The sequence below is a fragment of the Rana temporaria genome, chromosome 11 (assembly GCF_905171775.1).
Source record: "Rana temporaria chromosome 11, aRanTem1.1, whole genome shotgun sequence".
Taxonomy (NCBI): Eukaryota; Metazoa; Chordata; class Amphibia; order Anura; family Ranidae; genus Rana; species Rana temporaria.
The window spans coordinates 24,510,115-24,528,185 of NC_053499.1; the positions used below are offsets into that span (position 1 = coordinate 24,510,115).

The 18,071-nt window shown below is 44.6% G+C and overlaps 1 protein-coding gene across 5 annotated transcripts in view; it reads right to left on the minus strand.

Annotated features, from left to right (window-relative positions):
• Positions 1 to 18,071, minus strand: part of AMBRA1 (autophagy and beclin 1 regulator 1) — a 145,747-nt gene that overhangs the window by 122,781 nt on the left and 4,895 nt on the right. For all 5 annotated transcript variants that reach the window (XM_040328190.1, XM_040328189.1, XM_040328191.1 and 2 more), the window contains exon 2: positions 3,145 to 3,365. In XM_040328190.1, coding sequence (XP_040184124.1) covers positions 3,145 to 3,279 — 135 coding nt within the window. In that variant the 5' untranslated portion in view covers positions 3,280 to 3,365. The remainder of the gene's footprint in view (positions 1 to 3,144; positions 3,366 to 18,071) is intronic.

An 18,071-nucleotide genomic window follows, 5' to 3' on the forward strand; every position in this document is an offset into this window, starting at 1 on the left:
GCGTAGCTGCAGACCAGTCAGGGTGCCCATGCTGACCCATGTCCACAGCCAAGAGTGCCTACAATGGGCATGTAATCAATCATAACTGGAGCCAAGGGTAAATTAAAGTTGTTTGAGGTGTTGACTTGACCTCCAGATCTCAATCCAAATTGAGTATCTGTAGGATGTGATGAAAAAAAAAAAAAAAAGTCTCATCTACGGAGGCACCACCTCACAATTTACAGGGCTTAAAGTGGTTGTAAACCCTTACAGACCACTTTAACCTACAGGTAAGCCTAGATTAAGGCTTACCTGTAGGCGCAAAAAATATCTCCTAAACCTAAAAGGTTTAGGAGGTATTTACAGAAATAGCGGCACCGCCATAGACATCGGGCGCAGGCGCACTGAGCGTGCCGATTCCAACGGCGATCGCGCCGTTAGTGGCGGCACCCGCACGCATGCGCAAGAGCGATGTCATTACCCGGTAGTCACTCCGGGGGCTTTGATCTCAGGTAAGTAATTCATAATGAGCTAGTATGCACACATAGGGCCAGATTCTCAAAGAGATACGACGGTGTATCTCCTAATACACAGTCGTATCTCTGAGTTAGGTCGGTCGTATCTATGCAACTGATTCATAGAATCAGTTACACATATATATGCCTAAGATCAGACAGGTGTAACTGTGTTACACCGTCGGATCTTAACTGCAATTTAAAAATGGCCGCTGGGGGCGTTCTCGCTGATTTACGCCGAGAATATGTAAATCAGCGAGATACGCCAATTCACAAATGTACGCGGGCCCGACGCAGTGTTTCTACGACCATTACGTAAGGGTTTTCCCGGCGCATAGTTACCCCTGCTTCTATGAGGCGCAGCCAATGTTAAGTATGGCCATCGTTCCTGCGACGAAATTTGAATTTTTTTTACGTCGTTTGCGCAAGTTCTTTAGCGAATACGGATTGACGTCATTTACGTAGGCGTCTAAACCAATGACGTCGTTGCAACGTCATTTGGAGCAATGCACGCTGGGAAAATTTCCGGACGGCGCATGCGCTATTCCAGTGCTCCCCAACCTTTTTATCACCGCGGACCGGTAAACGTTTGAGAATTTTTCCGTGGCCCGCTTGTTTCGATTTAATTTAATAATTAATTTAATTGTATTTAAACATGCCTTAATGGGGGAGGCAGAGAAGAGAGCGGTGACTGACAGTCACTGCTCCTTGCTGGGAGCTCACTGAGAACTGAATGATTTGTGGTCATGTGATCACTCGGGCTTAGAGCCAGCGGCGGATAGCTGAAGCATTGGACCGATGCTGCAGCATGGGTTGAGTATGCATGTTTGTTCTTTTGTGAGCCCCAAACTTCTCCTTTAATGCTGAGCATGTATTATACTTTGTGACTTGACACATTACCCACTAAGCACACAGGGAAGGCACCGTATTTCTTATTAGCAAGACCTAGCATAACGTGACCCCAGGCCGGGTGCCTGAGCAAACCCTGTACTATAGCAGGCTGTATGATGCAAGAACCACTAGGTAGGAGACATGAAATACACACTGCGATTCCCTTCACCCACCACTGTCACCCACTTCCTCTGTGCACTTACCTCACGGCAGCTTCTCTTCAGTCCCCGCGTCTCCGACCTCAAGTCCTCCCACGGCGCCTCCTCCTCGGCCAATGGCGTGGGGTTTGCCTTTCGGCCAATCAGGAGGAGGATCAGTGTAACAATAGCGAATTTTCATTCGCTATTGTCACACAATAGGCGGGCTTGGGAGGGCGCAATGCTCTGCCTCGGCTGCCACAGTGAAATTATTTAAAGTTCCTCGGGCGGCCCGGTACCGTTTGATCCACGGACCGGTACCGGTCCGCGGCCCGGGGGTTGGGGAACACTGCGCTATTCGATCGGCGCGGGGACGCGCCTGATTTGAATAGTACACTCCCCCTAGCTGCTGAATTTGAATTCCGCCGGAGGAATTACGATCCGCCGCCGCAAGTTTGGAGGTGTTTTGTGAATTACCCACTTGCCTCTAAAACTTGCGGCGGCAGATCTTAAATCAGATAGATTACGCAGATCAAAAGATCCGCTGATCTATCTGAATCTGGCCCATAGGCTGAAAATTCTTTACACACACACACACACACACACACACACACACACAGTTATGGCCGATTGGGACAAGCTTGTATACTTATTATACGTAATTGTGAAACTACAGGCTTTTCTCCACTTATGTGCAACTGTAGGAGTTGAATGTTTGGAGATCCAGTATTATTTATTAGTGGCATTTCTACTGCTCCCTGCGCTACACTTCCCTCGCAGACTGTAGGCATGATGTTCATATGCAAGTTATTACTTCAGTTCCAATTAAGGAAATGCTGCTAGGTGGGCATTTGTTAAATTAAAATGCAAATTAGTTACCTCAAATGCACCCAGGAATAATTGACAGTTAGGCATTCATGTAGCTAGAATAGCTGATGAGACTACTGTAACAAATACACAATTGGGACATTGTATATATAAAAAAAAAAAATTCAACCGCTTGGAAACTTTCAAAGAATTCTTTTATAAGAGGAAAAACTTCCAGCTGCCATAGCGGACCTCCTCCTGAGAACGCGGGCTGCCAAGCTGTTCTTCTGGCTTTAAAACGACAGCTTTTATTTCTGCTGTGACCAATGTAACTGACCGGTGACTTGCCGAGAATTGCATGGACCCGCTCATGGCTATTATTACAGGACAGCCTTCTCCAACCTGTGACACCCCGAGCTGTTCTCTACTTACTGTTCCAAGTCACGCTCTTCCATCCTCTACAACAGAGGTCTCCAAAGTATGGCCTGCAGACCACATCTGGCCCACTAGGACATTTTATCTGGCCCGCACCAGCAGCAAGGGCCCCCCCCAACACACTGTGCTATTGGTTGCTAAGACTGCTGGCTTCCTGGCAACCAGGGACGTGCTTCTGTGCATAACTGCTGTACTTCCAGGCTCCTGCGCCACAACCACAGGTGTGCTGTAATTACAGCAGTTTAGGAAACACCGGGGGGAGGCGGATTTTAAAGTGTTATAAAACCCAGGAGCCTGCATTCACTAGATCTGGTCTCCCACAGAACACGGCAATGCAATTATTGTGCAAAAATGGGACATGAGTTCATGAGAAGCCTCACCTTGCCTTCCCATTTCATGAACCGAGTCTTATCCTCCACCAGGCACTGCAAGAGACGCTGGGCACCCTGCGCCTGTGTTCCCCTCTCTCGGCCCGCAAGGATCCGGACCGCATTCTTCTCCGGCACAACCCTCATGGCACCGCCGGTGCCCTCACTACGACTTCTCAGAACAAGACGAAGGAGCTGACATTCAGATGCGGAGAGTCAGACTTCATGGAAGCCTAAGTGGGTAAAAGGGAAAGAAAAAGGTTAGGGTGCCGAGCATGTGGCAAACAGGTAACAACTAAAAAAAAAAAAAACACACACACACACACACACACACACACACTTAAAGTGGAGTTTCCATCCCAAAATATTTTTTTCATTATTGTGCTCATTAGACCTAAAAAAAAAAAAAAAATTTTTACTCATCTGAAAATGCCTGTTGCTATGCGGTCCCACGAAATCTGCCTTTGACACCACCTAGGATTCTGACATCTTCCTCTAATGCTCCTGGGAAATGTGTGTCATCATTTCCCAGGATGCAGTGCGCTGTCCAATTATCACTCCCCATCCAAGACTTCCAGGAAGTAAGTGCCTGTAGGCTTCAAAATGACAACGGTGTAGACATCGTTTTATAAACTCTTTTTTGAATATCAATGCGGATCGTAAAATAGTAAGTGACCAGATTTATATTATAAAAACGCAGGATGAAAGGACATAAATTTAAAAAATGCTAATTGTGGGTGTCACAAATAAAAAAAAAAAAGTGTTACTAAACCCAGGACCCTGCATTCACTATATCTGGTCCCCCACAGTATACGGAAATGCAATTTTAGAAAATATAAAAGGCTAAATAAATATCAGCAGCAGTCGTGTCCGGCTGAACACTGGTTAGTGCTTGGAGGAGGAGTTTTCTTTCTCCTCCGACTGTCCCAAGAGGCTGCATGACCCCTGACCCTCTGTCTGGACAGTGCTGACCACATTACACCCTCCCAAAGGAAAAAAAATAAAATAAAAAAACACCCCTCTAGCAATACACACCAAACTGATCATATGTGCAGGTTGCCTCAAATGCTCTGTTCCATCAGCAGATGGATTGGGGACAGTGGAAAAAGGGGGGGATCAGAGAAGACAGGATCAAACAGCCTTTTCACGCAATGCACAGGATTAATCCCTTAAAAGGGGTTTTCCACCCATTTTTTAAGTTTATTAAAAGTCAGCAGCTACAAAAAAAGTAGCTGCTGGCTTTTAATAAACTGACACTTACCTGCTCCATGTTCCAGCGACGCACCGGCCGGGGCTCCGCTCCTCTCCCCCCCCCTCCCCGGCCGGCATCTTCATTGTCACTGTGGGCTCCCGGCCGTGACAGCTTTCGGCTTCACGGCCGGGCACCCACTGCGCATGCGCGAGCGGCCCGGCGCTGTTTGATTGGACAGGCGATCGCCTAGGACCTGTCACGTGTCCTAGGCGATCGCATACAGGGAGGGGCTGCCAAAAGGCGATATGACGTATCGCCTTTGCAGCCCCTTGGCGGAAGGAGGAAGTGGGACAGGAAGTCCCCTTCTCCTGAAGCCCCCACTCCCCCCCCCCAAAAAAATTACATGCCAAATGTGGGTGGGTTAAGCGGAGGTCAATTTTTAGGGTGGAACTCCTCTTTAAGTTCCACAGAGAGTATAACAAGCATGCTTTACTACATACAGACCGATTTTACTGTTGCGACTTTGGTAACACCAATTAGTAAGGAATGCCTGAAACCTCTGCTCCAGGTTCCCCGACACCCAGGGAGAGGGGGCGTGAACCTGCTCCAGCTACGCACAGGGGATCCAATCCGAGAAGGAGGAGGATCAGGGCTGCTATGTGGATAACCACTGCACAGAGCAGGCAAGTATGACAGGTTTGTAATTTTTAGACAAAAAAAAAAAAAAAAAAAAGTTAGTATCACTTTAATGCATTCTCTACATTAAGGTCAAAAAACCTGTGTCAGAGAATGCCCCCAGCCCCTCCTTATACTTACCTGAGCCCCAACTCAACCCGCTCCCTACCTCATCACTTGGCTTCCGCTGCTGCCGATCAAATTTTGTGATGAGTGGGCGGGCTGATACACCCTATATGTGTCACTAGACAGAGCGGCTCAGGAGCAAGCCCACACAAGTGTTCCCATAGAAAGTGGCTTTCTAGGGGGGGGGACCCAAGAAGAAGAGGATCGGGGCTGTTCTGTGCATAACACATAGCAGTTAAAGTGGGAGTTCACCCAAAAATCAACTTTCCGCAGTTAGATCCAGCATACTGCTGACATATGCAGTATGCTGGTCTTTTTTTTGGGGGGGTACTTATCGTTTTAGCAGTATCTCTTCTATGGCTCAGAGCGGGGATTACTTCCTGGTATAGGCATTCCCGAAAACAAGCAAGTTGATTGACAGCCTTCGATAGCGCGTCACGGCTTCCGAAAAAGTGACACTGGGCAATTTACGGCGCCTGCGCAGTCAGCTCTACACAGCAGGCGCCGTAAACAGCCAAGTGTCACCTCGGCTGTTTTCGGAAGCCGTGACGCGCTATCGAAGGCCGTCAATCAACTTGCTTGCCTTCGGGAACGCCCATTCCCCGCTCGGAGTCATAGAAGAAATATCGTTTTAGCAGTATTTCTTCTATGGCTCCGAGCGGGGAATCCAGGATCTAACTGCAGAAAGTTGATTTTTGGGTGAACTCCCGCTTTAAGTAGGACATATTAACAAAAAACAAAGCTTTAGTACCACTTTAAAGCTGAAATCCAGGTAAGGTTTGCATTGCATAATTACATTGCTCCAGCTTCCCCCTTTGCATATGCCATACATCTGGGGCTGTTGTAGAAGAGGAGAATCACTATTTGCCACGGTCTTCAGGGGGTCCCGTGGCGAGCAGCTGCCCTGTTGCGCAGCAACCACAGGTTGTCGCTCACTTAGCACGGCTGCGATTCACTTGTAGGGGAAAACCGTTGCTCAGCTGCCTGTTTTTAACACCCCCTCATGTAAACCAGACCCAAGAGGCATTTCAAATATACATTGTGAGACGAGTGTTCAGAGGCATAGTGGGGAGAAGAAAAAAACATTTTTGGAGACAAACTTTCTCTCAACTGGCGAGCAGCCAATAAGCCTTTAGATTTTCTAAGCAATGAGAAAAAAGAAAAAAAAATGAAAGAAGCCGAGTGGTTGCTGTGGAGAATGATACAACTTTGTTAAAGCCCCCTCCCTCCGCCGTGTCCTTGAAAAACTTCAATTGCAGATATACGGCTCAGGATGTGCAATGCTATTTTTCAGGACATATTCAAACACAAATATACTTCAGAGAACTGCTTACACACACACACACACACACACACACACACACACACACACACACACACACACACAGACAGAGAGACACACAGACAGAGAGACACACAGACAGAGAGAGACACACAGACAGAGAGAGACACACAGACAGACAGAGACACACAGACAGAGACAGAGACACACAGACAGAGACAGAGAGACACACAGACAGAGACAGAGAGACACACAGAGACACACACAGAGAGACACACAGAGAGACACACAGAGAGACACACAGAGAGACACACAGAGACAGAGAGAGACACACAGAGACACACAGAGACAGAGAGAGACACACAGAGACAGAGAGAGACACACAGAGACAGAGAGAGACACACAGAGACAGAGAGAGACACACAGAGACAGAGAGAGACACACAGAGACAGAGAGAGACACACAGAGACAGAGAGACACAGAGACAGAGAGACACAGAGACAGAGAGAGACAGAGAGACACAGAGACAGAGAGACACAGAGACAGAGAGACACAGAGACAGAGAGACACAGAGACAGAGAGACACAGAGACAGAGAGACACAGAGACAGAGAGACACAGAGACAGAGAGACACAGAGACACAGAGACACAGAGACACAGAGACACAGAGACACAGAGACACAGAGACACAGAGACACACACAGACACACACACACAGAGACACAGAGACAGAGAGACACACACAGACACACACACACAGAGACACACACACAGAGACACACACACAGAGACACACACACAGAGACACACACACACAGAGACACACACACACAGAGACACACACACACAGAGACACACACACACAGAGACACACACACACAGAGACACACACACACAGAGACACACACACACAGAGACACACACACACACACAGAGACACACACACACACACAGAGACACACACACACACACAGAGACACACACACACACAGAGACACACACACACAGAGACACACACACACAGAGACACACACACACAGAGACACACACACACACAGAGACACACACACACACAGAGACACACACACACAGAGACACACACACACAGAGACACACACACACAGAGACACACACACACGTCATCTTTAGATCTTGCCCATAACAAAGCAAGGCCAAGTCCATGTTAACGTACAAGTAAGGATCGTTGCAATACAATAAGTTGCGGTTCATACAAATGCGATGCTGGAACCATCACGACTCCAGTTCCCACATTGCATGTCAACGGCCGGCGGTTTATTGACATCTGTGAAACGCTGTGGTTCCCCAATTCAAGGCTAATGACACCCCATATTGGTTCGCAGAGAGGCACAATGAGACCTGTAGTTCCGCAACAGCTGGAGGGCCGCCAGTTTGAAACCCCTGTTATATGGTCACTTAATCCATTCTATGCAGACCACCCCCCTTTTTTGCTTACCTGAACCCGGTCTATCAGCAACGAGAATGAGCCCAGCCAGTCTCGGGTCCTCATTGGACAGATTGATAGCAGCAGGAACCATTGGCTCCCGCTGCTGTCAATCAAATCCAGTGACTGGGGGGCGGGGCTGAGTCCTGCTGTCTGAATCAATGGACACAGCAGCAGGACTCAGGAGCGCACCCGCAAGAGTCCCCTATGGAATGCGGGTCTCCGATAGGGTACTTGATGTGGGGAGGAGCCAGGAGCGCTGCTGAAGGGACCACAGAATAGGAGGATCAGAGCCTCTCTGTGCAAAACCCTTGCACAAAGGAGGCAAGTATACCACGTTTTAGATTTTTTAAATAAGGAACCTTCAACAACCCCTTTAAAGAGGAAGTAATCCCCCCCAAAAAAAACCTGCAAGAAAAAATGCATAATGAGCTAGTATGCATAGCATACTAGTTTATTATAATTATTATTATGTGGCACTTACCCCAAGATCGAAGCTCTCAAAGTGCTCCCGATTCCCCCTCCATGTCCCCTCGGAGCGTCCTCCTTGTACCACCACTCCGGCGCTGTGACTGGCTGGAGCGACAATGATGTCACTCCTGCGCAGGCGCAAGTTTCCGGCATTATCCCATTCAGAAAACCGCCGCCGCGTTCAGTGCGCCTGCGGCGCCGTAGACGTCAGTGCAGTGTTTTCTGCAAATATCTCCTTAACCGTGTAGGTTTAGGAGATATTTCTTGCACCTACAGGTAAACCATAATCTAGGCTTACCTGAAGGTGCAAGTTGTGTGGTTGGGTTTACAACCACTTTAACATGTTGGGTATCCATTTACTCGGTGCAACCTTGTCTTTTATATTTACCAACAATTTGGGTAGTTTATTGGATTTGTTTGCCTTAAAATTCACTTTAGTCTTTTTTTTATTTATTTTTTACAGAAATTTGGCATTTCCTAGACCTTTTTGATATCATCAAGTGGACATAAATTGAAACTACCACCATTTTATTCTCTAGGACAGGGGTCTCAAACTGGCGGCCCTTCAGCTGTTGGGAAACTACAAGTCCCATGAGGCGTTGCAAGGCTGACAGGTACAAGCATGACTCTTAACAGGCAGAGGGCATGCTGGGACTTGTAGTTTTGCAACAGCTGGAGGGCCGCCACATTGAGGCCCCTGCTCTAGGGTGTCTGCTGTCAGAAAACATATGTTTGGGGGTTTATTGTAATCTACAGGCCTACATTTTTTTTTTTTTTTTTTTTTTTTTAATGTGTGCAAAAAATAAATAAGTCTCACAGCGAATATATATATATATATATATATATATATATATATATATATATATATATATATATATATATATATATATATAGCCAGGATGCATGTGCTTGCATTGGCAATGAAAGACTTCATCTGAGATAAATGTCATTTTTAAAATAGAACAAATCCTGAAAACGTGCGTTGGCAGTCGCTGGTGGTGGTAACCTACAAGTTAGAACACAGAACAAAAACGCACAGACATCACAAGAAATGAACAGAGCTGGGACAAATGCCCATGCCATCAGATCTGTACAAAGCAGCCCTAATAAACAGCAACATCATTTGAAGATCAATAATAAAGAGGATAGAGAGGGCGTTTTTTTGATATCTCAGTATTAAGGGAGGAGGAGAATTTACAGCACGATATAATAAAAAATAAAAAGTCAGATGTAAAGAACAGAAGGTGTCGAATTTGTCTTCTGCTTCAGGAGGGATCACATTTATGGCTTTAGAATACACGATCTGCAATTTTATATAAGAGATACACAGCCAGGAAAGGTTATTTAAGGCTGACTCATACATAAACTGAAATTAAAGCGCCTGCATAAATAATACATTACAAGTAATAGAACTGACACACCAGTGTACACACTCTGCTCATCCAGATATGCAAATACAGCGCTCAGCGGCTTCTGCACATATTATTGGATCGGTTACACAATGAGCCCTCTTACATAAGCGGAGATATTGGTGCCACAAGAAACAAAAAGGTAACGTCAATACAGTTCTAGAAACTCCATGTTTAGAGAACGGCTCTTGCGAAACTGAAAAGAGGAAGAAGAGGAGAGAATTACACAGCAGAGACAAGCCAATGAGACGGCCGACAAGTCACGGGGCTTAGCAGGAACAAAAATTGTTTCTGGGCAGCCGCACTCTGAAAAAATTGTAGCCTGTATTAAAAGGACAGCACTACAAATCACAGCAACATGAAATAAAACCCGACTGCTGACGCGTTTCGCACTGAAACTAGTGCTTAGTCATAGCACGGGGCTTGTTAAAGAGGAGTTCCACCTAAATATTAAACTTCCTCTTAACCCACTCCTCGCCCCCCTTACATGACACATTTGGCATGCAATTTTTTTTTGGGGGGGGGGGGGCTTCAGGAGAAGGGGGACTTCCTGTCCCACTTCCTCCTTCCGCCGAGGGGCTGCAAAGGCGATTAAGCTTAATCGCCTTTTGGCAGCCCCTCCCTGTAGGCGATCGCCTAGGACACGTGACAGGTCCTAGGCGATCGTCTGTCCAATCAAACAGCGCAGCGCCAGGCCGCGTGTGCAGTGCCGCTCGCGCATGCGCAGTGGGTGCCCGGCCGTGAAGCCGAAAGCTGTCACGGCCAGGTGCCCACAGTGACAATGAAGACGTCGGCCGGGGAGGGGGGAGAGGAGCGGAGCCCCGGCCGGCCGTCGCGTCGCTGGAACGCTGGAGCAGGTAAGTGTCAGTTTATTAAAAGCCAGCAGCTACACTTTTTGTAGCTGCTGACTTTAATAAACGGGTGGAAAACCCCTTTAAAGGTCCAACGCACCTAACAGAACTCTACGTGGACATTGGTTAAAGTGGTTATAAACCCTTACATATACCACCCATAAAATGGGGGGGGGGGGGGGGGGGTGTATTGGTGCAAATGTAATTCTATTTTCGGCTAAACTTGTAAGAAAAAGAAATGGCGTTGTTTTACCACGATTGTTGCAGGATAAAATAGCAAACCTTATCGCAGGAGGCTTGTCGCACAAAAAAGTAGTGATTTACTAAGGCAAAAAACTGTACCGCCTTCTGACGCCATTACAAATTAATGGCAGCCAAACAAGCGTAGTGTGTTTTGCCACTAGTGCAGTGGGATTTGGTATGGCGGGCAGAAATCTGCATATCTTATGGCCCATACACGCGATCCGAATATCGTACGACTTTTCGCTTAAGGCTGCATTCACACCTAGGCGACACGTAACGCCGTATGCGGCGTATTTTGCCGCGATTCGTTTTTCTTTTTTTTTTCACAAATCATTTCCATTGCTGTCTATGGCCGAATACCAATGCCGCCTGAAAAAAAAAAAAAAAAAAAAAAAGGGTCCGGGACTTGTTTTCAGGCAGCAGGCGTACGGCGTTTCGGCGTGAGATGTGAACCATCTCAGACAGCAATGGAAATTCGCCCCTCCAGCGTATCGAGCGTCGGGCATTTTGTCGCCAAGGTGTGAATGGAGCCTTATAGTCGCAAGTAAAATGAAATAGGTTAATAAAGTCACGATAATTCTCGTACGACCGAAAAAAAATAATCGGAAGTGATGTCATGTGTTGTAATGTATTTGTATTGTATTTTCGGACGACAACTGTACTGACTAAACGAAAATCGTACGATCTGACATCGTTTTCGTCCGGATCGTGTGTGTGTGTGTGTGTGTGTGTGTGTGTGTGTGTGTGTGTGTGTGTGTGTGTGTGTGTGTGTGTGTGTGTGTGTGTGTGTGTGTGTGTGTGTGTGTACGGGCCATCAGTGTGTTAAAAAAAAAAAAAAAATAACTTACTGGCCGGATCACCAGGTAAAAATAAAGGAAAGGAAATAAAGCAGTCATTACATATAATTGGAAAACTGCAATACATATAATTTTTGCATTTGGGTTCAGTACAATTTCAAAAAGAAATATAAGCATTTTAATGACTTTGTAATCCTTCAAGTATTTTTCGTTTCCAATTATAGTTCGCTTTAAAGCAGACCTGGATCTAGAGAATGCCAATAAAGAGGCACCTCATTTGTTCCCGTACTTTCTCTGCAAGCTCCACCATACTGTTTATAAGGACGCAGAAGGAAAGCTGCAACTTCTATACTTGGCTCACAAGTCTTGTCTATTTGCAATGGAAGTCACTTGATCAGCCAGCATCTCACAAGACTTTGGCCCCAGCCAACGAGTAGTAACACCACCCTCCTGGCATCAGAAGGATGCCAACATTGCACAAGCAACTGCACGAGGAAAAAATACTATCCCTTTCCGATAGCTGGCTATTTATACCACTTGATACACTTTATTCAAAAAGTTCCTAATATGTTTTGGCAAATGTTATCTGTAAATGAAAGATCCTCATAAAACCTCTTCCAATACACATCTGTTGCTGGTTTCCACTCATCCTCATTAATCTGCCAGCCAAGCCTAAAGAAAAATCGGCATTAACCTGCAAGCCGACCACAGAACTCCAATCCGTCATCTTCCACCAAAACATCTCCAGTTCGGGAAAAGTCTTGGCTCAATTCTACTTTTCTTTTTTCTTTTTTATTATTTATTTGTCACAGCTAGTCATTTGACAATACATTTCTAAAGACATTCTGACAACCAAAGAAGTACGAAGAAGAAGAAGCGGCAATCTGTGAAGTGCTCATTATTGAATGCAGTACATTCTATACAAGCGGATTCATAGAGAGCGGGTGATGGGCACCCAAGTCACACTGACCCCATGTACTAGACGCTTTTATCTGTTCACATTTCTTTCTCGCCTGCTTTGTTTAGACCAGAAAGAAAGATGGAAGCTTGATTAAAAAGTCAAGTTCACTTTTGTAATAAAAGTTACCATGTACTCAAGGGGGCCCAATAGTTAAAAAAAAAAAAAAACACACAACACACACACACACACACACACACTAATAAAAACAAAAAACTTTAACTTTTAATTTGAATGTCATGCCTGTAGGTCAACGAGGGCTTCCTTACAGCCCGGCCAAAAAACTCCTATTGCTAGGGATCACCCCCATCCTGCCTGGGGTTTTGGGATGTACTGTACATTGGGTACACCCAAGACCTGCTATATGCTCCCTGCCCCCCCCCCTTGTTACAGATCAGCCCCCTCCTTCCTAGAATCTTGGCTGTAATGCACGTTGGGTGCGTCCCCAGCATCACAGGAGAATATTATTAGGTGTCCCTGGAGCCACACATCAAGTCAAAGCCTGCACTGTGCAATAGCGAATGGCAGTCTCAGCCTGCACCACCTGCCAGGCTACGCCAGCAACGCATTTTGCCAACTAAAGCTTACTAAAGGGCTCCGGTGGGCAAAGTAAAACATGTCTAGGCTGAGACTGCCATTACAAAAAAAAAAAAAAAAAAAAAGTCTTGACTTGATGTGTGGCTCCCAAGACACCCATCACTCTCTAGGGCTGTGCGATTTTGGCCCCCAAAAAAAACGATAAAAATTAAAAAACCTACACACCCCTCGAGTTTATTTTTCTGATGGACACCACGCCGGTCCTAAAGGAGCTGCGGGCAAGAGTTTTTAAACGAGGCAGCGGCTCCGACCTAGCCCACCGCGATCCTGGAAAAAGGCAGCGGCCTCGCCCGAAAAAAAAAAATCCTGCCCGCAGCTCCTTGCGATCCTGGATAAAGGCCGCAGCTTCAGCCTAGTCTGCGCCCTTTTCCCAGGATCGCAGCGGGCAGGATTTTTTTTAGGCGAGGCTTCAGCCTAGTCCGCGGAGCGCCGGTCCTATAGAAAAAAAAAAATGTGAATCGATTTGGTCAAAATGTGAATCGATTTGGTCAAAATGTGAATCGATTTGGTCAAAATGTGAATCGATTTGGTCAAAATGTGAATCGATTTGGTCAAAATGTGAATCGATTTGGTCAAAATGTGAATCGATTTGGTCAAAATGTGAATCGATTTGGTCAAAATGTGAATCGATTTGGTCAAAATGTGAATCGATTTGCCCTCCCAACTCGATTCAAATCGATTTTTTTCCCACAGCCATACTCTCTACCGTTACCTGGAGCATAGAAGAGCTCCATTACTGACCAACACTGAAAGTGGTGGGCACAGGACTTCATTCCATACAGCCTGAGCTGTACATTCCAGACTGGACTATGCAAATGCCCTTTACCTCGGGCTACCCAAGTACCAAATCGCTCGTCTTCAAGTCGTACAGAATACGGCCGCTAGACTGGTGACTGGGAAAAAATCTTGGGAATCAATCTCACCTTCACTGAGATCCCTTCACTGGTTGCCAGTGAAAGACAGAATTGCATTTAAAGCACTCTGCCTGACACATAAGTGCATCCATGGGAAGGCTCCTAGATATCTATGCGACAAGATCAAACCGCACAATTGCAACCGCATTCTGCGATCCACCGACCAAAATCTGGTCAAGGTTCCTAAAACCAAATACAAGTCCAAAGGAGAAAGAAGGTTTGCTTTCCAGGGCCCCAGGCTTTGGAATGCTTTACCAACCAGCATTCGGTTGGAGCAAAACCACCTGTCCTTCAGAAGGCAGATCAAAACCCTGCTTTTCTGAAAGGCATGAGACACAAACAACAAGCGCCCAGAGGCGATTCAGTTCGCATGTGCCGCGCTATATAAATTTTTCATTCATTCATTCATTCATTCATTCATTCATTCTTAGTTCCCCGCATCACAGGAACTAATGTTCTCCCTCTTTCAAGACCCACACATGCGCAGTGTGCCCTCTTTCCCAGCAGCAGCTCTACACATGCACTGATTTTTTTTTTGGGGGGGGGGGCTAGCTTGTTCCCAAAGCACCTTGTCTCATGTTTATGGAGACAAGGGCCTCATCCCCACTACCCTGGACGGTGATTGAGGCAGTCTAAGTGAATATGGGGGAACATACCACTGCCCATTCACCAAGAAAGTGTCAAAAAGGTACCTTTATGTCCCTTGTACTGATTCTGTTTTTTAGCTTTAAATGCTTTACTTAAAAACTGCACAGCTTTTGGATTAATAAATATTGCAACTACAAGCAAGAAACAGACCCCCCCTAATTCTCATACAATTGCCAAAGCCAACTGTAAAAACAGAACGCACATCAGGAGGTATCCATGATGCTTTCCTTGTCCCCAGCTCTGGTCTGGAGTCATGTTTATTTTACTCTGTAGTAAAACTCAAGCTTTTAGGATTTTGTGATCCATCAGTAAAATGCATAAAAATAGTACAGAAATAATAGCATTGAAGACAACCAAATGCAACACTTTTTAACCACTTGACCTGCCGAAGGTTTTACCCCCTTCGTGACCAGAGCATTTTTTTCAGCACAGCGCTACTTTAAACTGGCCATTCGTGCAGTCATGCAACACTGTACGCAAATTACATTTTTATCATTTTTTTTTTCCCCCACACAAATGGAGCTTTCTTTTGGTGTCATTTGATTACCACTGGGTTTTTATTTTTATTTTTTGCGATACAAAAAAATAAAAATAAAAAGGGTCTCCATAAATTAAGGCCAAAATATAGTCATCCTTAAAAAAAAAAAATAAAAAAAAAAATAAAAAAAAAAAGCTTCAGTCTGCTAGAACATGCATAAATGTGCATTAACGCTAGGCAAGCTTAGTGCATTAGCGTTAATTCATTTCAATGGCCAAAATAAATTATTCTGGCCAATGAAATGAAGGAACGCCCAAGGTCTTGACACCTGTAAAACATGCCTAAAAGCTTGCAAAAGCTTTCGAAATTGTGCGTCAGGCTGTTTTTCTGCCAAAACACTATTGCAAGGAAGAAAGGCTTCTAGGAAAGCCTGCAAAATGTTCAGTTCAGGCAAATCGTTGTGATGAGACACTGCATTATCTTACTATATATATATATATATATATATATATATATATATATATATATATATATATATATATATATATATATATATATATATATATATATATATATATATATATATATATATATATATATATATATATATATATATATATATATATATATATTCACACACACACACACACACACACACACACACACACACACGTTAGTATTTATCGGCGTATACCGCGCACTTTTTTGCCCTGAAAATCAGGGCAAAAGTCGTGGGTGCGCGGTATACGCCGATACCCGCGCCGACATATACCGAGCGCAGTACACTGGTGTATTGTCGGGCAGTCTCGGCTCCTCCCGCGCTGATGTTCTGGACATCAGCGCGAGAGTAGCCGAGCATTGCCGACAATACACGAGTGTACTGCGCTCTGTATATGTCGGCGCAGTATTCAAACTCGGCGCGGGAAACGAAGCCGCAGACGGACGCCGGACCCGACGAGGCCGCCGCGCAAGACACCAAAACTAAATACAAAAAAACGTTTTTTCCACAGGATTCGGGGCAACTTTAGGGGTGCGCGCTATACCCCGATAAATATGGTATCTTTTTTTTTTTTTTTTACTTTCTGCTATAAAACATATACAACAACATTTTTTTTTTTAAGTCTAATTTCTTCATACATTTTGGCCAATATGTATTGTGCTACAAAAATGTTGTAGCACAATACAGGATTCCCAATATCCCAAAACCAAAACTTGTTGGCTGCACTCTCGTGTTCATTGTACAACTTTAGTAAGTAGAATACTCAAAGTAAAGAAATTAGTGCCAGGCTAATAAATGTTGCAGAACAAGTTTAAATGATTTATTTCTAAGCCTACACATTTCAGAGTTACATTCACCACTTCATCAGAGCCTGAGCAGCACTAAAGCAAGGGATGTCTAGACAGATAAAAAAAAAAATCTAAATTCCTGAGAGAGATGATGAAATCAATATGCTGCAGTTATGCAGAAATCCTGCTCTAGTATGAAAGGAATGGGCTTTCTGGGTAGTTTTACTCACATGTGTGGAGCTTGTGGGAGACGGATAGATGCCGGCAACCTTTCTGGGAGATCATAGAGAATAGAAGTGCTTTACAAGTGGGATTAATAAGTGGTTAGGTCGATGTCTGGGTTGTATCATTATAAGCCTTTCTCTGCTTGGTAAATTCAATGCCCTCTCAAAAAGGAGCTTTCCAACTGACAGCAAGACAGTTTTCCTCATACGATTCCCCGATTTGCCTCCCCACAATTTGGGATGATTGCAACTTTTCTATGTAGTATAGTTTTTGTAATGAAAAAAAAATAAAAAAACCTCCTTAAACAATAAGGTGCAAATAATGAAACTGCTATAGGTATGGTTTCAAAAAGTGCATATAAACGGAGAGATAGGAGAGATTTCTGTATATACTGAAAAGTCAAGAGTCCTCAAAAAGTGCAATAATCCTAAAAGTGCATAGAGAGCTTCTAGCTTTAAAAAAAGGGAACGGTGCTCAGTGCAATTCATCAAGCAAGCAATCTTCCAACTGCTACCACCATCTTGACCCCCCTGTATAAGAATAAGGAAGACCACACTGTGCTCAATATTGGACCATAACCTCCATAATTTTGACCTTGTATTTCTGTACGCTATCCAGGGAATGGTACACTTGGTATGCCCATAAAAAAAGTCATAAAACCGAAACAAGGAAAGTCACCATAGCGTGCCACCGTTAAAAAAAAAAAACACATTTTAATAAAAACACAATACACTCACAAAAATGGTAACCTCCCTGACACCAAACCATCAGGCAGGAGTGTGGTTGGCCAAAAATTATAATGCAGCACAACGACCCCAAACATACAGCCAGCCAATGAAATTAAAGGGGTTTTAAAGGTTCGTCTTTTATTTTATAAATTCTTGGTTCACTTACCTTTTTCTTCGATTTCCCTTCTAAATGTTTTTCTTTGTTTGAATTTCTCACTTCCTGTTTCTCCTCAGTAAGCTTTCCACCATCATCCGAGCGGTGGAAAGTCATTTAGAACAGCTTACTGAGGAGGAGCAGGAAGTGAGAAATTCAGACAAAGAAAAAAAAACATTTAGAAGGTAAATTGAAGGAAAAGGTAACAATGCACAAGCTTAAAGTAACCTATTTAGAAAAAAAAAAAAAAAAAAAAACACCTTTACAACCCCTTTAAGAACCATCTTCAGCATAAAAAAAAAAAAAAAAAAAAAAAAAAAAAGTGCTGGTTTGGCCCCCACAGTGCCCTGATCTCAACATCTTGGAGTCTGTCTGGGCTTACATGAAGAGACAGAAGGATTTGAGGCGGCCTACATACACAGAAGATCTGCGATTAGTTTTC